This window comes from Geotrypetes seraphini, chromosome 4 (assembly GCF_902459505.1).
Source record: "Geotrypetes seraphini chromosome 4, aGeoSer1.1, whole genome shotgun sequence".
In the NCBI taxonomy this organism is placed as follows: Eukaryota; Metazoa; Chordata; class Amphibia; order Gymnophiona; family Dermophiidae; genus Geotrypetes; species Geotrypetes seraphini.
In genome coordinates, this window is record NC_047087.1 from 170,676,256 (window position 1) to 170,696,795 (window position 20,540).

Sequence of the window (20,540 nt, forward strand, 5' to 3'; positions counted from 1 at the left end):
CGCTGCTGCTGCTGATCCTCCTGTAAAGAGCAGCCTGCAATGGTGGCCGGCTTTAGCGAACCTCGCAGGCTGCTCTCCAACTCAGTAGCACGTTCCCTCTGACGCGATCCCGTGCGTCAGAGAGAACGTGCTACCGAGGCTGGAGAGTGGCCTGCGAGGTTCGCTAAAGCCGGCCACCATCGCAGGCTGCTCTTTACAGGAGGATCAGCCACCACGGGGATCGTCAGAGGAGCCGCCGGTACTTTGAAACTTTAAAAAAAAACTTCAGCCGCAGCAGGCCAGCCTGCGGGAAGGGAAGGGGGAGGGGCCGAACGGAGCAGAACAGCTCACAGTAAGAGAAGGGAATGGGGGGTGGGGGAAAATGCTGCTACTGCTTCATCAGGGACCTGGAGGGGAAGGGAAATATTACTGCTGCTTCTGCAAAGGAAAGTGGGGGGGGGGGGGGAAAGGAATGGGGGGGTGGAGGAAAATGCTGCTACTACTTCACAGAGACCTGGAGGGGAAGGGAAATACCGCTGCTGCTTCTGCAAAGGAAAGTGGGGGGGGGGGGGAGACAGAAAGAAATACAGACAGACAAAGGAGGCCAGGGAGAGAGACGGACAGAAATAAAGACAGACAGGGGACCAGAGAGACAGACAGAAAGAAAGACAGACAGACAAAGGGTGCCATGGAGAGAGAGAGAGAAAAATAGCAGGAGGGAGAGAGACAGAAAGAAAGGAAGAAAGAGACAGGAGCAGGGAGAGAGACATAAATAAAGAAAGACAGACAGGCATATATCCTAGCACCCGTTAATGTAACGGGCTTAAACACTAGTTTATGTAATATATTCATGTCTGCATGAAGTAATTTCTGTACATATGATTTTATAATGGTTGTCTCTCAAATTATATTTGGCCATACAACATACTCAATTTTCCATGCAGAGAAATAAGATTGTTAAGGTTATAGGTAGTAGATTACACCAGTGTTTTTCAACCTTTTTTAGGCAAAGGCACACTTGTTTCATGAAAAAAATCACGAGGCACACCACCATTAGAAAATGTTAAAAAATTTAACTCTGTGCCTATATTGACTATATATAAAGTAATTCTCTTGAATAGGAATCAAATAAACACAAAGAAAGTATTTTATAATGCTGCCACCGCCAACAACACCGTTGGCGGCGGTGGCACTCAAGTGGCTAAAGAGCCGCAGTTTGCCGGCCTAGAGACAACACTGGAGGGTGGCCAGCTGTGCACCCCCTTGGGACGTAAACCCGGGGTGGGGCAGACCGCCCCCCCCCTGGTATGCCACTATCTGTACCTCACTCCCTCCCTATGACCAAAAATTCTCCTTTCTTCTATTCCCCGTGTACACAACCATCTCTTTCCCTCCCTTCCTCTCTCCAAAGTCCATGCCTTCTGTGTCCAAACACTCATTCCCTCCCCCACCTCAGCATCTCTTTCCCTCCCTTCCTCTCTCCCAAGTCCATTTCTTCTGTGTCCAAAAACGCATTCCCTCCCCCACCTCAGCATCTCTTTCCCTCCCTTCCTCTCTCCCAAGTCCATTTCTTCTGTGTCCAAAAACACATTCCCTCCCCCACCTCAGCATCTCTTTCCCTCCCTTCCTCTCTCCCAAGTCCATTTCTTCTGTGTCCAAAAACGCATTCCCTCCCCCACCTCAGCATCTCTTTCCCTCCCTTCCTCTCTCCCAAGTCCATTTCTTCTGTGTCCAAAAACGCATTCCCTCCCCCACCTCAGCATCTCTTTCCCTCCCTTCCTCTCTCCCAAGTCCATTTCTTCTGTGTCCAAAAACCCATTCCCTCCCCCACCTTAGCATCTCTTTCCCTCCCTTCCTCTCTCCCAAGTTCATGCCTTGTGTCCAAAACGCACTCCCTCCCCCCTTTTGTGTTCCGTGTTTGCCTCCCAGCCCATCTTTGCAACTTTCTCAGCAAAACAAAGCTCAAGCCGCGAGGCTTGTCTTCTGCTTTCTGCCTGCCCTGCCGCGCACAAATAGCCGAACGGAAGTATTCTCCGACGTCAGCGCTGACGTCGGAGGGCAGGCTTTGCTTAAGCCCTCCCTCCGACGTCAGCGCTGACATCGGGGAACGCTTGCGATCGGCTATATGTTAGCTGCAGGGCAGGCAGGAACAGAAGACGAGCCTCGCGGCTCGAGATGTATTGAACTCCGCGGGTCCCCCATCCAGCTCTCTCCTGTCCATGTGGGGCGGACCGCCCCTCTCCCTAGACTTGTGGTACTGCCCTGATGGCGGCCCTGACCATACGGCACACCAGGCAACATCTCGCGGCACACTAGTGTGCCGCGGAACAGCGGTTGAAAAACACTGGATTACACTATTAAAATGATCATTCCTGGCAATTACCTACAGCTTCCTATGAAGATCATTATGCTCCCATAGTTTCCTGGTGTCACTTAATAAGTTTTTTTGTAGCAGATGGAGAGGATACTTTTTCTAAGCTGTATATTCAGTACATACCCCATTTACTGTGTCAATTATTAAGTAAATAATTATTTGTCTTTAATTAGGATCTTGTCTTGCCTGATGGAACATCTGTACACTGAGAAAATGGTGGAGGATTGTGAGCACAGACTGCTGGAACTACAATATTTTATCTCTCGTGACTGGAAGTGAGTATTAGAAATGTCCTCTTTTTGCACCTCACTTTTTGCATACATGACAGCTCAAATATTTTAAATATAGTGAGTTAAATATGATTTCTGTAAAATATAGCTAATCAAATCTTTACCAGGCACGGAAAACTGCAAGTGGTGCATTTGCAAATAGTTTCTAGAGCTAAACAAGTTTTTATTCTTCCCTCCTTTTGTTCTGATAAAACTGGGCAGCAGGAGAGAATTCAGTGTGTGATCGGAGCTTTTTGATGATTGAAATTGATTATGAAGTGGTCTTTATTTAATTCAATATTGTAAATAGATGAGTTTCACATGACTGCTGGAAGATTATTTTTATCTGAGGAGATGTCTTACAAGGGTCATATGGTGTGGCGCATGCACTGGTACAATGCATTTCTCAAGAGTTGTCTGGAAAAGCTTGGAAGAGCCTCTTTAAGGCAAGCTTTGGTTGTATGGAATGCCTCTGGTCCTATTTTTAGTTTCATTATCTGTGGATTCTGGAGAGTCTTGGAAAGCTTTGCAACTGCCACCCTCGAAAGCAGTTACCTAATTTCTTAGTGCTTTGTATTTCTTTTCCTTCATATACATCTAAACTTGCCTGTTCAACGTCTTCAGCCTTCCCAATTCTTTTCCATTTTCTGGTAGGATTGCTGTTGTTTTGCCAGTATTTCAATATGGCTTGCTTTTTTATTTGTAAATCTGAGAAATCGGGCTAGGATGAATGCTGTAATGTTTTGCAATAGAGACCTGACTCTCTCATTAGTCAAGTCCATATTTGCAAGTTGGCTCTGCCCCTAACCCCCGCAAATTTAGAGGGGAAGTGTACTAATAAATTTCTTATTAATTTTCACTATCACTATAAGAAACATCACAAATATTAACAATCAAAGTAGGTTTATAAATATCATAGGTTGCAAGATTAACCAAATAACTGGAGCAACAGTTGAATAAAGTTCTGCCTTTTCAAAAAATTCACTGTTTCCACAATTTTGGCCACTAATGTAGGTCATCTTTTTGCTACAGCAGATATCCTTATAATCCCCACCCACGCATAGACAAATAGGTGCATCATATAATCCATGCAATCGTTCTTGCAAGAGAATAAATGGCATGTGTACCCTTTGCAGAGAACCTTAAAATCTGAAAGTGGGCACTATGAAAACAAATATTTTAAAAAAATGATTTATAATCCTGGAGTTCAACGTATTGTGGCAGATAGCTTTATTTTTAGATCCACAAAAATTGTTTCTGGATAGACACATCCTACAAATTATATTCCATCTTTGGGGAACACTGGCCATTGACTTCTTTATGCCTGATGATACTTTTTTTTTTTGTCATCAGCAGCAGATAAATCTGGAGATGAGTGGGTCATGACCGTTGAGGTAGAGAATCAAACTGAATTCTCATATAGGATGATAAGCTGTTTGGCAAGGTAATATTCTCTATCTCCAGCAGACAGATAGATGGTATTGCACAGGCTCCTGGCTTCATCGGTTGCTCAGCTCCTGTTTTAGATTTTTTAACTCAGTTGAGCTTGGGGGTTTAGGTTTTTAGGATTCCTACTGTGGGTTACACCTTGCAGTGCCAGGTCCCTGCCCTCCCCGCCATCCCTGCTACTGCCATTCTCCTCCTCTCCCTCATATTGGGGGGGGAAAAACCCAAGAAACCAAAACACAAAGGAAATAAGAATAATGTCTTCAGGAGGATTAAAAAAAGGAAAAGCCCCTTCAAGAGCAGCCTTTCATTTTTTGAAGAGCACTACCAAAAAAAAGACTTAAGTGGAAGATGAGCAGAGCAGGCAGAGTAGGCTGTCAGGATAAGCCTTGCTATTTTGACACCAGTGCTGCATCTGCATGGGAGAAGGACTCTGTGCAGGGCTGTTCAGCACCAGTGGTGAGTCTTGGTTTCTCCCACGGTGATTACCGCCTATCTGTTTCATGGATCCTGAAGTGATCCAATACTGGTGTGCTCACTGGCTTTCCTGCGCCATGGTTCTATGTGGGGACTCCAGGTGACCAGTTTTGCACTGGGACAGCAGGCTTAGTGAGGAGTGCCAAGTGACAGTGAGTCTGGGAATCCTAACAATGGGCCTCAATGTGGCGTGGCAGTTCCTGTGTGGGGGGATGTGCTGGAGAACCAGGCTTTGGCAGGGTTTGGTGCCCAGGGTCTCTGAAGGCTCCTCTTGCAACTCCTCTGGTCTCTCTTTGTAGCTGCTACTCTTGGTTGAACCCCCCCCTTTGCTTGTCTTCGACAAAGTGCTCCATTTCTGGCCTTTTCTACTGGAATTCAAATGTAGTTTGCCATTGTTGCCTTGTCATATTGTGACAATCCTGCATCCCCGAGGCTTGTCACAAAGAGATAGGGAAGGATTTACAAACCCCGATGCAAATTTGCTGACCAAGTCAGGGGCCGGGGTTGTAGGTCAGCTGACTATCCTGTAGACAGTAAGGAAATGGAAGTGGAATAGAAAAGCTGTGACTTCCCTGATACTGTCCTAAAGCCAGGCAGGAAAGTTCTGCCTTGCTACTACCCAGATCCTGTCAGGCAGAAAGCAAAGCAGCAGGGTGCCTGGAGAAAACAATTCAGGCAGAGGGAAGAAAACTCCCCCCTGCAGCTAAAGGGGAGTGGTTTCTTCCCACAGCTTAAACCGAGGCTCTGTAGTGAGCTAAGGGGAGCAGCAGGGATGGTGCAGGAAGGACCCAGCAGAGCCCTCGGGACAGGAGCAGTGCAGGGGCACGAAACCCAGCATGAGGCTGAACTGACCTGGAAGCAGCCAGTGCCACTTGCTGAGTCTGATTGAGACATGAAGGAGGAACAGGTTGGGAACTCTCCTTTACAATACTGTGTGCCTGAGCCTATGGTAATTGAAGAAAGCTATGCTCCGTGTGAAACACATCCTGAGCAAATGGAGATTGCATAAGTGCTAGGACTGGATAGAGCACAAGAGCTTATATGTTTTGCCTATACAAACCTGCACGTAACTAAGCCAAATGCTGTGCAGAAAGACAGCCTGGTTTTTCCCTGGTTTCAGGTTACCAAACCTCCGTGCAGGCTTGCAACTGTTAATTGATCACTATAGCAACCAATGAGAGGCAATGAGTGCTACCTGCCGTTAAAGTTTAACCCAAACGCTGGCTAAGGACTGCTTTATGATTGCTGGGTAAATACAGTCCCAGTTTATGGAGTATTTTCCAGCTTGATATTACCAGCTGTACTACATTAAAGCTGAAAGAACTTTAGAGGTTGATTGCAGTTGAACTTTTCAGTTATGAGACTCTGGTGAAGAGGACTGTTAAAAACTATGATTTATTTTGATGAAGCCCAGAGCAAGTTATGTTTGATTTGAAGAGTGCTTGTTTTGTGTATAAAGTTCATGCCACCGGTGGAACCGGGGTTACTTGGGGCTGCCGAGGCCAGTGGCCTAATAAAGTCTACAATTTGCATTAAAACCATTCAGACTACTGGAGTTTCTGTGAAAGAACACACACCATTTAGCCTAGGTGGTAACCTAGGGGTATCCTATGTGAAAGGTTGCCCTACTTCAAAGGGGCTCACGCCAAGTCCTGTGTCACTGCCTGGCTACCTAAAACCGCTCGGCCAAAGCGCAGGTTGTGACAATATTCTGTAGTGGTACACTTTTGTGTAACCTTTTTACCAGTTCTCACCTCCTTGAGTGGATCATTTTGTGGATCAGTGGGAGCTCTCTTATACTTAAACTTCCGACCCCCCCCACCCCTCCCCCCAAAAAAAAAAGAAAAAAGAAGAAAGACATTGTACATAGAAAATAAGAATAGCTTTTCTGGGTCAGACCAATGGTCCATCAAACCCAGTAGCCCATTCTCACAGTGGCCAATCCAGGTCACTAGTACCTGGCCCAAATCCAAGGAGTAGCATTATTCCATGCTACCGATCTAAGGCAAGCAGTGGCTTCCCCCATGTCTTTCTCAATAACAGACTATGGACTTTTCCTCCAGAAAATTGTCCAAACCTTTATTAAAACCAGCTATACTATCCGTTCTTACCACAACTTCTGGCAATGCGTTCCAGAGCTTAACTATTCTCTGAGTGAAAAAAATTTTCTCCAATTGGGTTTAAAAGTATTTCCTGCCCATTGTGCTTGCATCGCTGTCTTCTGGTCGGTGGTTGGCTCCCCCACCAGTGCAGAGGGTAACTTGGTTTTTATATATGATTTCCTCCTCCGGGGGCCATTCTCAGCTTCAGTGGCACAGGCTCTTTGCACAGTCTGGTCTCTGGGATGTGCAGCCCTCTGGCATTAGCCCACACCTCTAGCTTTGCTGGTGGAGTGCAGTTCCTTCTCTTCTTGATGGCTCGATACATTTCTCCCATGAAGACTGCAACTCCATCCTTGGCTGTAGACTTTGGTTCCAGCTCTACATCTGTTCCAAGAAACTGAAATATCTCCAGATTCATTGATGTATCCAACAACTTTATGCTTTCCTTTTTTATTGGTCTTATTGGCTTCTAATTGTGTTTTCTGTGTAGTGTTTTGATGTAGTTTGCATAGGACAGCATTTGCGGGAAATTTTATTTATTCAAATAGGTCTTATTTCATATGTTTATCAAAATTATTATTCTAAGGAACATGATGATAAAAAAAATTATTGGTGGTGATGTTAAAGAAGTGGAGGAGCATAATCGAAAGGAACATCTAAGCCAGTTTCCGTCTAAGTTGCAAGTTGTCCAAAGTAAAAAAACAGCTTAGGACCAGTGTTCCCGCTAAGCTGCGCTGGGGTGCGCTGACGCACAAAATATTACCTCGCAGCGCAGAAGTTTCTCGTCACAGCGCACACAGTGTAGAGCACAGTTCTTCAACCGCCGGTCCGCAAACAAAATCTTGCCGGTCCGCGAAGGATTCGGTCCCCGCCGCAACGAAAGGCCGGCGTCAGCTGACTTGCAACTTCCTGTTGCAGTCGCTGTGCCGGGACTCCTGGGACTCCTGCCTTCCACCGCGTTTGCCTCCTGCCTTGTCTCCGCACCTCCAGACCAGCAGCGGCAGCTGTGTATGCTTTTAACTTCGGCACAGAGCTGCCCCTAATCAATAGTTTAGCGCGGTTTCATAAGGCAGCCTCGGGGCCTTTGCTAGGCCGGCCCACATCGCATCATCGAAGCGGGCCGGCTATCAAAGGCCCCGAGGCTGCCTCATGAAACCGCGCTAAACTATTGATTAGGGGCAGCTCTGTGCCGAAGTTAAAAGCATACAGAGCTGCCGCTGCTGGTCTGAACTCTTGGGCCGCTGAAGGAGGGCAAAAAGCAGCTGTCCTGGAGGTTTCCCTTCCTCTCGCCTTTACAGGTTCCTTTTTTCCACCTTTTTTTTTTTCCTTCAAACGGCAACAGGCATCGACATCAATCAAGTAAGTTCCACTGTCAATCAAGCGGTTCTGCTCGGCCAAAGCTTCCCCTGTGACATGAGCCACCCTCAGGGGAAAGAAAGTGACCCACAAAGGTGAGGGGAAGGGGGGCAGATGATGGAAGTTGGGGGGGGGGGAGAGAGAGAGAGAGAGAGAAGGGGCAGATGATGGAATGGAGGAGATGAGAGAGAGAGAGAAGGGGACAGATGATGGAAGTGAGAAGAAGGGAGAGAGAGCAGAAGGCAGATGGATGTCAGTTGAGAAGGGAGAGCAGATGCTGAATGGAAGTGGGGAAAGAACACATACTGGATGGAAGGAGGAGATAAATAAAGGGGGAAGAAAATAGTAAGATAATGGAGGGGTGAGGGAAAGGGGTGACAAGCTGTGTGTAGACACAGTGAAAAGAGGGAAACGGGACTAAATAGTAAGAAAGAATTTAATTTAGATGGAGGCAGAAAATAGAGAAGGAAGACCAGAGAAGAAAAGGGAAGAGAGAGCAGAGAATGATCAGATCTGAGTGGAGGAAATGAGAAGAGAGATATGCTAAAAACCACAGGGGGGAGGGAAGGATAGAGATGCCAGACCATGAGGGGAACAGAAGGAAGATGATGGATGCTAGACCAAATTGGGGGGTGGGGGGGGGGGCAGGAGGAGAGATGGCAGGGAAAGACAGACAGTGAATGGAAGGGGCAGATGCTGGACTGAGAGACAGAGAAGGTTATCATGCTGCTGTACCGGGCCATGGTACGCCCTCACCTGGAGTACTGCGTCCAGCACTGGTACTTTAAGAAGGACACGGTACTACTCGAAAGGATCCAGAGAAGAGCAACTAAAATGGTTAAGGGGCTGGAGGAGTTGCCGTACAGCGAAAGATTAGAGAAACTGGGCCTCTTCTCCCTTGAGCAGAGGAGATTGAGAGGGGACATGATAGAAACATTCAAGGTACTGAAGGGAATAGACTTAGTAGCTAAGGCAGGGAGAACGAGAGGGCACTCTCTAAAGTTGAAAGGGGATAGATTCCATACAAACGTAAGGAAGTTCTGTGGTAGAAAGCAACATATTTATTTGGCTCATAACTTGCTGGCGCCCGATATTTTTAGCTCACAGTGAAAAAAGTTTGCTCACAACACCCGCCCGCTTAGAGGGAACACTGCTTAGGACACATTTTCGAAAAATACGTCCAAATTTTTTTTTTATTTTGAAAATCGTCCAAGTATACGTCCTGCCGATCTGATCGTCCAAGTCGCTAAATCATCCATCTTTATACCACATTTTCGTCCAACTTTTTGTCCAAGTCAAAAACGCCTAGAACAAGTCCTGTTGGACGTGGGAGGGGTCTGCAAAGTGATGGACTGAACACCCAGACATGGCACCTAAATAGTGGGGTACCTTACAGGGCACTACTGTGAACTTCACAAAAAGGGTGCCATGTCTTCATCTCACTACAGCTCCCTTATAGGTCATGGTGAGCCCCCTAAACCACCTCCAGAATCCCTTAGGCCCACTTATCTACCACCCCAATAGCCCTTATGGCTGCAGGAGCCACTTATATGCCAGTAAAAAGGGGAGTGCACATATTTCAATATCAATGCATTGCTTACAGGGGCTTATGGGCATGGGTCCTCCTCTCCATGGGTCCCTAACCCACCCTAAAGACAGCTTAAGACACCTCTGTGCAGCACGTCTAGGCTTTCTTATGCCAGGCTGCCAGGTGATGATGTTCTGGAGGCACAATTTTCAAGTTGTGAGTAATATTTTTATGCAGGTGGGGGGTGTCTATATGATGTGTTTGCAGTGCTTATCTGGTCACTTTAGTTGGGTTTTTGTGACTTAGACCATGTTTTAAATAGTCTAAGTCGCAATGTCCAAGTTCCGTCGATCCTGTACTGTATTTGGTTATACATGCAGTACGACTAAGTCTAAGCCTACCCACATCCCGCCCAAATCCCGCCCTCGACACTCCTCCTGACATGCCCCGTTTAGCTATGGTTGTTCAGCGGCACTATGAAGGCCTAGGCTGTTTATAAATACGTCTAAAACCCAGTTTTATTATCGGCACTTGGACGTTTTTGACTGATGATCGTCCAAGTGCCGACTTAGGCCGGTTTTTGGACATTTTTCTCTTTCGATTATGAGCCCCTTTCTGTACAAATGGCAGACTTGATGCAAATGCAAGGGCAGTGTGGGCAGCAGATGGAGTACTTTTTAGATATCTGAATGTTCATCCTGATATTTTTAAGGAATTAATCTATTTTTAATATTTAAACTTCTATTTTGTTAATGCTGTGCCTGATCTGTCCTGATTGGGCTCAGCTGCCAATCATTTCACACAGTGAGAATCTAGCATTTTTAGCAGAGGTATCAATGCAGCTTACCTTTTGGAAACTATTCTGGCATTTTGGAGCTCTTGAGGCACAATTGAATAGGTAAGGTGGTAGCTAGAGAATGACACGGGGAAAAAAAAATAATATGCTCTTATCACCCAGCCTTCCCACCCTTTCGTATCATATAATCAAATATCTTGTACAATATGTAATAATAAAATTACCCCCCTCCCCCCTCATCATTGAACTTGTAAATTTAAGGGAAACAATGTCATCTAATCAGTACAATACTTTATCCCAGGACAAGCAGGCAGCATATTCTTGACTGATGGGTGACGGCACCGACGGAGCCCCGGTACGGACAATTTTAGAGTGATTGCACTCTAAGAACTTGGAAAGTTCTAGCAGGCCGCACCGCGCACGCGCGAGTGCCTTCCTGCCCGACGGAGGCGCGCGGTCCCCAGTTTCTTAGTTTCCGCGGAGCTAAGAAGTCGCACTTTTCAACGGCTGTTGAAAAGATTTTATCCTGTCGCCTTCCCGCTCGCGAAATCTGTTAGGAAATTGTATTTCCTTTTTTTCTTTTATCAAAAATCCACACAGCCCTTTTGACTGGGCATAGCCAGTTACCTACCAACTGCCCACCTACCTCAACCTATAGGTGGCCGTCTTACATTGTTCCTCAGCCGTTGGGAGATCATCACATCAGATCAATGGGTCCTCAACATCATCCGCCACGGCTACTCTCTCAACTTTCAGACACTTCCTGCACAAAGTCTGCCAAGAGAGTCTGCTTTGAACACTCCTCAGTCTTCCCTCCTTCTTCAGGAGGTTCAATCCCTCCTACTTCTGAACGCCATAGAGGAAGTTCCTCTAGATCAAAAGGGGCAGGGATTCTACTCCCGTTACTTTCTAGTCCCCAAAAAGACAGGAGATCTCAGACCCATTTTAGATCTTCGCGATCTCAACAAATGCTTGGTCAAAGAAAAATTCAGGATGCTTTCTCTGGCCACTCTCTACCCTCTTCTCACTCAGAGCGACTGGCTATGCTCCCTCGATCTCAAAGAGGCATACACTCACATACCGGTCAATTTGGCCTCCAGACAGTACCTCCGCTTCATGATCAATCATTGTCATTACCAATACAAGGTGCTGCCCTTCGGTCTTGCCTCCTCTCCAAGAGTATTCACCAAATGTCTGATTGTGGTGGCTGCCTTTCTACGCTCTCACCACCTTCAGGTGTTTCCTTACCTGGACGATTGGTTAATCAAGGCCAATTCATCTCAGACAGTACTCCTGGCCACCAACCAAACCATTCTATTTCTACATCTTCTGGGGTTCGAAATCAATCTACCCAAATCTCATCTCATCCCCACTCAGAGACTTCAATTCATTGGAGCGGTACTGGACACAGTTCTCATGAGGGCATTCCTGCCGTCCAACCGTCTCCAAACTCTTCAATCTCTATGTCAGCAGCTACTTCTGCAAAGTTCCATCTCTGCCAAGCAAATGATGATACTCTTGGGTCACATGGCCTCCACAGTTCATGTCACATCCTTCTCACGTCTTCACCTGCGCACTCCTCAATGGACCCTGGCTACCCAGTGGTCTCAAGCGACGGATCCGTGCTCACGACACATATCTGTGACATCATCTCTTCGTCAGTCTCTACAATGGTGGTTGATATCCTCAAATCTCTCCAGAGGTCTTCTGTTCCATCTACCTCCTCATCAACTTGTCATCACCACCGATGCCTCCCCTTATGCCTGGGGAGCTCATTTGAACGAGTTCCAAACTCAAGGTCTTTGGACAACCCAGGAAATGAAACATCACATCAATTTCCTGGAACTCAGAGCGATGTTTTATGCCCTCAAGGCCTTCCAACATCTTCTCTTTCCTCAAGTCCTCCTGCTGTGCACAGACAATCAAGTTGCGATGTACTACATCAACAAACAGGGTGGTACAGGATCTCGCCTCTTGTGCCAGGAAGCCCAGAAGATTTGGGCTTGGGCCACAGATCACCAACTATTCCTGAAAGCTATCTACATTCAGGGGGAACAGAATTCCTTAGCGGACAAACTCAGCAGAATTCTCCAGCCTCACGAGTGGACACTCGATCCTTTAACTCTACAGTTCATCTTCACTCGGTGGGGCACTCCTCAGATAGACCTCTTTGCAGCTCCTCACAATCACCAGCTGCCCCTATTCTGCTCCAGACTCTACTCTCCTCACCGTCTGGCAGCGGATGCATTTCTCCTGGATTGGTCCAATCTGTTCCTGTATGCTTTCCCTGCGCTTCCTCTCATGTTGCGAACCTTGTTCAAGCTCAAGAGGGAACAAGCCACCATGATTCTCATCGCTCCACGGTGGCCCAGGCAACATTGGTTCTCCCTTCTACTTCAACTCAGTTCCAGGGAGCCTATTCTTCTTCCATTGTTTCCTTCTCTTCTTACGCAGCATCAGGACACTCTTCTGCATCCCAACCTCCAGTCTCTACACCTGACAGCTTGGTATCTCTCGGGCTGACTTCAAGTGATACTCTGTTGTCTCAGCCCGTTCGTTCTATTCTGGATGCCTCCAGGAAACCGGCCACTCTGCAATGTTACCATCAGAAGTGGACACGATTTTCTTCCTGGTGTCTACTCTATCATCATAATCCTACGTCCCTGGCAGTGGAGACCTTGTTGGATTACCTTCTTTCTTTGTCTGACTCTGGTCTCAAGTCTACTTCCATCAGAGTCCACCTCAGTGCTATTGCTGCTTTTCATGAGCCAGTTCATGGGAAACTTCTCTCAACTCATCCTTTGGTTTCCAGATTTATGCGGGGTCTTTTCAATGTGAAACCACCTCTTAAGGCCCCTCCTGTTGTCTGGGATCTCAATGTGGTTCTCTCCGCCTTAATGAACCTCTGGCTACAACTCCTTTCAAGTTCCTCACTTGGAAAGTGTTCTTCCTTATTGCTCTTACCTCTGCCAGGAGGGTCAGTGAGTCCTTGGACGTCGTGTACCTGGACTTCAGCAAAGCGTTCGACAGCGTCCCACACCGCAGGCTGCTGAACAAGATGAAATCGATGGGATTAGGAGAGACTCTAACTGCATGGGTTAAAGATTGGCTTAATGGCAGACTTCAGAGGGTGGTAGTTAACGGTACCCGCTCTAAAATGTCGGAGGTGACTAGCGGAGTGCCACAGGGTTCGGTCCTGGGCCCACTCCTCTTCAACATATTCATTGGGGATCTGACTCAAGGGCTTCAAGGCAAAGTAACCTTATTCGCTGATGACGCCAAACTATGCAATATAGTAAACGGCCATAATCTACAAGATGCTATGGAGCAAGACCTGCGTACTTTAGAAAGTTGGTCCTTGATGTGGCAGCTGGGCTTTAACGCCAAGAAATGTAAGGTCATGCATCTCGGTAACGGAAATCCGTGCAGAACTTACACCCTGAATGGAGAAACTTTAACCAGGACTACGGCAGAACGAGACTTAGGAGTAATCATCAGTGCTGACATGAAAGCAGCCACTCAAGTGGAGAAGGCTTCATCTAAAGCACGGCAGATGATAGGTTGTATCAAGAGAAGCTTCGTCAACAGGAAACCTGAAGTCATGATGCCATTGTACAGAGCCATGGTGAGACCTCATCTGGAGTACTGTGTGCAATTCTGGAGGCCACATTACCGTAAGGATGTGCTCAGAATTGAGTCGGTTCAGCGGATGGCCACCAGGATGGTCTCGGGGCTAAAGGGTCTCCCGTACGAGGAAAGACTGAGCAAATTGCAGCTCTACACTCTTGAAGAGCGTAGGGAGAGGGGAGACATGATTGAGACATTTAAGTACATCACGGGACGGGTCGAGGTGGAAGAGGATATCTTTCTTCTCAGGGGACCCTCGACCACAAGAGGACATCCGCTCAAACTCAGGGGAGGGAAGTTTTGTGGAGACGCAAGGAAGTACTTCTTCACGGAGAGAGTGATCGAGCATTGGAACAAGCTTCCAGTGCAGGTAGTCGAGGCACGCAGCATCCCAGACTTCAAGAACAAATGGGATACCATGTGGGATCCCTACGGGGTCATGCCAAGGGATAGGGTCACTAGGACTTGAATGAGCGGGTCAGTAGAGTGACAATATAATTACAATTATACTTAAGGGGTCAGAAGACTTAAGAGGGTGGGTAAATAGTGTGGGCAGACTTGATGGGCTATATGGCCCTTATCTGCCGTCATCTTTCTATGTTTCTATGTTTCTACATGCACTAGTTGCGGATCCACCTTTTACAATCTTTCATCATGACAAGGTGGTTCTGCGTACACATCCAAAGTTTCTCCCTAAGGTTGTCTCTGAATTCCATCTCAACCAATCCATTGTTCTGCCTGTCTTCTTTCCGAAACCTCACTCGCATTCTGGAGAACAGGCTCTGCATACTTTGGACTGTAAGCGGGCTCTAGCTTACTATTTACAGCGTACTAAGCCCCACAGATCATCTCCCCAACTCTTTTTATCCTTTGATCCGAATAAATTGGGGCGTCCTGTTTCTAAACGTACGTTGTCTAATTGGCTGGCAGCGTGCATTTCATTCTGTTATGCTCAGACCGGACTATCACTGGAAGGTTCTGTCATGGCCCATAAAGTTCGAGCTATGGCAGCATCTGTAGCTTTCCTCCGTTCCACTCCTATTGAGGAAATCTGCAAAGCTGCTACTTGGTCCTCAGTTCATACTTTTACATCTCATTATTGTCTGGATGCATTCTCCAGACGGGATGGACACTTCGGGCAATCTGTTTTGCAAAATTTGTTTTCTTAATGGCCAACCTTCCCTCCATCCCTCTTTTTGTTAGCTTGGAGGTCACCCATCAGTCAAGAATATGCTGCCTGCTTGTCCTGGGATAAAGCACAGTTACTTACCGTAACAGGTGTTATCCAGGGACAGCAGGCAGATATTCTTGCGTCCCACCCACCTCCCCGGGTTGGCTTCTTAGCTGGCTTATCCTAACTGGGGACCGCGCGCCTCTGTCGGGCGGGAAGGCACTCGTGCGTGCGCGGTGCGGCCTGCTAGAACTTTCCAAGTTCTTAGAGTGCAATCACTCTAAAATTGTCCGTACCGGGGCTCCGTCGGTGCCGTCACCCATCAGTCAAGAATATCTGCCTGCTGTCCCTGGATAACACCTGTTACGGTAAGTAACTGTGCTTTATTAATGGCTCCCACACATCTTGAAATTTCCTGAAACATCCCCGCTGTATTGCAATAAATCTCTCCATTTTATAAACATGACACAAGGAATTCCACCAGAAATTATAATTTAATCTACTCCAGTTTTTCCAATTATACGTAATTTGTTGAATGGCAACACCAGTCATTATGAGTAATAATTTGTTATTATTTGTAGAAAACTGACTTTTTGCTCTCATTGCCATACCAAACAGCACAGTATCATATGATAATGCCACTAGGTTGTCCAATAAACAATTAATTTGGTCCCAAATTGATTTCCAAAAATTCATAATAAATGGACAATAGAATAATAAATGATCTGAAGTCCCTGCTTCGAGATGATAGTGCCAACATTTATTAGACTTAGAGCTATCCAATTTTTGTAATCGAACAGGGGTCCATAATGCTCTATGTAACAGAAAAAACCAAGTTTGTCTCATAGTTTATTAGGATTTTATATACCACCTATCAAGATTATCTAAGCGGTTTTTACAATCAGGTACTCAAGCATTTTCCCTATCTGTCCTGGTGGGCTCACAATCTATCTAACGTACCTGGGGCTATGGAGGATTAAGTGACTTGCCCAGGGTCACAAGGAGCAGCGTGGGGTTTGAACCCACAACCCCAGGGTGCTGAGGCTGTAGATCCAACCATTGCGCCACACACTCCTCATCCATAGATGCCGACACTGTACATCTCATCCTCCAAGACCAAATTCGTGGCCATTGAGATGCAGTAATTTGATGCTTAATCTCAATGCTCCAAATTTCTTTCAGACCAGTGTTTGGTTTCTTTTCAATAAATCCAGTCAGCAATTTATACCACTGGGCGGCCTGGTGACCCAAGAAGTCCACCTGAAAGCATAAGAATTCCATACTATATTGATTATTAAGGTTTTTCCAGTCAGGGAACCCTACCTGAATGTCATGCTTCAGTTGCAACCATCTAAAACTTTCTGATTTATTAAGGCCATATTTATGTTGCAACTGTGAAAATTCAAGCATTTTACCATTAGAGATAACATCTTCTAATAAACGTATTCCTGCTATCATCCAATGCTTCCAGGCGAGCCTTTTTCCACTAATTTGAATCTTGGAGTTCAGCCATATAGATTGATTTGTAGATTTATGAATTGGAATAGTTGTTAAATTACTTACATAACGCAATGTTTTCCATGTATCAGCTAATATTCTGTTATCTTTACTGTAACTAGGCATTTTGATACTGAGCACATGGCAAAGGCGTAATGGAGACATGAGTTGCCATTCTAACCACAGCCAATCTGGGAGTTTTTCCATAAGCTCTGGGAGGACCCAATACATACCCTGGCGCAAAATATAGGCTTGATGATACCTATAAAAATTTGGAAAATTTACCCCTCCCTCTGAAATTGGCCTTTGTAAAGATACCAAAGCCACTAGGAGTTTTACCCAGCCAAATAAATTTTATAAGAATACTATTTAATTTTTTATAAAAGGACCCTTGAAAATAAACCGGCAACATACCCATCTAATAACTGTAGGGAACAACAAGTACAAGGGGGCACTCGGAGAAACTGAAAGGGGATAGGTTTAGAACCAATGCCAGGAAGTTCTTCTTCACCCAAAGAGTGGTGGACACATGGAACGCACTCCTGGAGGTTGTGGTAGGGCAGAAGACACTACAGAGATTCAAAGAAGGTTTGGATAAATTCCTGAAGGATAAGGGGATTGAGGGATACGGATAGAAGTAAATATAGGTTTTTTAGGGCAGGGAACACTTGACAGGTCATGGGGACCTGATGGGTCGTCGCGGGTGCGGACCGCTAGGCGCGATGGACCTCTGGTCTGATCCCGGTGGAGGCAACTTCTTATGTTCTTATGTATACCCTAGAGGAAAGGAAAGACAGGGGAGATATGATTCAGACGTTCAAATACTTGAAGGGTATTAATGTAGAACAAAATCTTTTTCAGAGAAAGGAAAATGGTAAAACCAGAGGACATAATTTGAGGTTGAGGGGTAGTAGATTCAAAGGCAATGTTAGGAAAATCTTGATAGTTTGTACTCTCCTCCACCACGAAAGATGTAAAGGATTCCATTGCTCACACATTTCTGTTACCTTCTGTAATAAAGATTTTTCATTTATTTTCATTGTTTCTTCCAGGGTATTTTTAATCCAAATGCCTAAATACTTTATTCCATCCTCTTTCCAAAGAAAGGGAAATTAATTAAACAAACCTTTTGTACAGTGGACATTAAGTGGAAGAATGTCTGTTTTTTAAGTTTACATCCTCTAACAGTTGGAAAAACAAAATTCAGATGTGAGTTTATCTTATGTTTGTTGGTTGCAAAAGAGAAAAGCTCAATTATATATTTGGGAGCTAAACCAAACAAAGCCTTAAAACAGAAGCAACCAAACTTAAACTTCATCCGCACCTCCATTGGCAGCCAATGCAATACTCGATAGGAGGGGGTTACATGATCATATTTCTTCAACCTAAAAAAATCAGCCTGACCGCCGCATTTTGTACTATTTGCAATCATTGCATATACTTCTGGAAAATTGCCAAATACTAGTCAAATTTATTTATATATGCTGGTGTTTCATCTGCTTCTAGTGTTAATCTTGTTTAAAAAAACTGCTGTTGGACCACTTTCTCATTCTACCTTAACTAATGTTTCCATTATGAATAAAGATAGTGTTTAATAAAACTTTGCACAACACTTTGGTCCAGAAGCACATTCTTCCTTAACTCTGAAGGCTATATACATGGTCTGCTGAAATCAAGTACATTTCAGTTGCAACCCCCCTATTTTAATGTTAATTTCTTGTACAACCCCACTCTATTCCTGAACACTTGGGTAGTCAATCCTAGTGCTGCCCGATTCGCCATTCGAATCGATTCACCAATTCACTTCAGGTGAATCAATTTGAATCTGAAAAAAATTGGACTTACAGATTGGTCGGCCCCCCTTGCTAGAGATCCATTCGGGCTTTCCCTCTGCCACTGGAGTCCTTGCTTCTGATGTAACTTCCGGTTTGTTTAGTTGCATTGTTTGGCAACTAGCATTTGGTTAGGATAGCCCATTTTCCAAATCTTGTTTGAAAGAACTGAATTTCCTTCTACCAAAGGCAGTAGAATTAGTGACAGAATTTACCTTCCTCCTCTCTCGGGGTGGGAGAGGGGTGTGTGTGGGTTGGGGGGGAAATGAAGGAAGGTGTTCTCACTGTTTTCTCAGTTAAGTTTGGATCGACTTGAAGCTGAAGAGCTGCAAGGCTATAGATATGTGGAAGTCTCTCAGGCATGTTCTTTAAAAAAAATCTGCGGAAAATGCATAGTATCGATGCACATGTAGGTGCACTCTATATGATTTGTTGTTGTCATCGGGGAAAATATATGTAAGAAGCTTTACTATATGTAAATAAGATGCTAATTCTGTAAGCAATCTTGCTGTATACATAAAGCATAATAAATCTGCTAAACTGATAAATCTGAATCAGGTTATTGCTCTGATTAGTAGGGACCTTTCCCTTATGAGCAAAAATATTTATAATTTTAGATTGAAAGTCTATAAGGATATTTTTAAGGTTATGAAACTTATCACGTTATCTCTCTTTCTACAGGCTGGACCCTGTCCTTTATCGTAAATGCCAAGGAGATGCAGCCAGGCTGTGCTATACCCCAGGATGGAATGAAACTAATGAAGCAGTGCCTGCAGGGGCAATTTTCTCTTGCTTATACAGGCATGCATACCGCACAGAGGAGCAAGGCAGGCGGGTATGTCTCATTGCTTACACATCATATTAATCTCTTGTTTTCTTTGGAAAGTAGGATCTGCAATTCTGATATGTGGGTAAAATGACAGGCCAAAGCCTGGATGAAGCAAATTAGGTAACAAGGCTGTCAATTTAGAGATTTCCAGTGGAGTTGTTCCTAAACTGATATTGTCATATAGAGCTTACAGGTCCTAGAGGAAGATTTTTTTTCCTACTGTTTTCTTCAATTTTTTTTTTTTTTTATTTTTTTTTACAGGCATGCATCTGCATTGCTGTTGCATTAAGTTGGCATTGGTCAGTTCTTTTCAATATTAAAAGATTTTGTTGCTTTGAGGAATACTGAATCTGAACATTGAGCAAAGATGGGGGCCAACTCTCAGATTTTGTTCATATTCCCATTTTCCTGGACCACAGAAAGTTCCTAAGGTTTCATGTCCTGGAACAGGATTACCAGTTCTTGGCCTTGCCTTTTGGCCTGGCAACAAGAGCTCCCTGCACATTCACCAAAGTGGTGGCAGCCCACCTGCAAATGTTGGGGCTACAAGTTCATCTCTACCTTTAGGAATGCAAATCGGTTCTTCAGCTCAACAAAAGATAAGAGTAATGAGGTTCACTTTGCAGGGTCTGGTGATCTTTCAGCCTAGTGTCTCCATCCCTTTGCTAGTGATGCCTGATGCATCAAAATGCATATCTGGGATGGATTTCTGAATTTCATAGATGTCTTAATCTTGCCACCTCTTCTCTTAATAATAATAATAATAATTTTATTTCTTATATACCGCCAAAGCCATAGTAGTTTGAGGCGGTTTACAACGAAGAAGGACTGGACAATCAGCGAAAATGGTACAATCAGAGAAAATAGGTACGAACAGAGAAAATAGGAACAATCAGCGAACAATGGTACAATCGGCGAAAATGGTACATTCAGCGAAAAAAGGTACAATCAGAGCAAAATGGTACAGTGAAGAAGGTCAAGACAATCTGCGTAAAGGATCAATCCAAGAATGTAGGTATAACAAAGGGGTACAGTGGAAGTGGGCATGTAGGTAAAAAAAACCCAAACAAAACAGAGGGTGCAAACAACGGGTAAAGGTGCGTTTTAATGGGAAGCAGTTTAATGGGAAGCGGGACATGGTAAGATAGAAGGGGCCACGGGTAGGGCATAGGGGTCTTAGGGTGTGAATCGGGTGAATAGATTAGTTTTTAGTAGTTTCCTGAAGTTTAAGTAGGATGAAGTGCGTGAGATGATGTG

At 45.1% G+C, this 20,540-nt stretch overlaps 1 protein-coding gene across 1 annotated transcript in view; it reads left to right on the forward strand.

Annotated features, from left to right (window-relative positions):
• GLG1 (golgi glycoprotein 1) overlaps positions 1-20,540 on the forward strand; it is a 403,904-nt gene that overhangs the window by 172,090 nt on the left and 211,274 nt on the right. The window contains exons 10-11 of the mRNA XM_033941148.1: positions 2,527-2,628; positions 19,136-19,289. Coding sequence (XP_033797039.1) covers positions 2,527-2,628; positions 19,136-19,289 — 256 coding nt within the window. The remainder of the gene's footprint in view (positions 1-2,526; positions 2,629-19,135; positions 19,290-20,540) is intronic.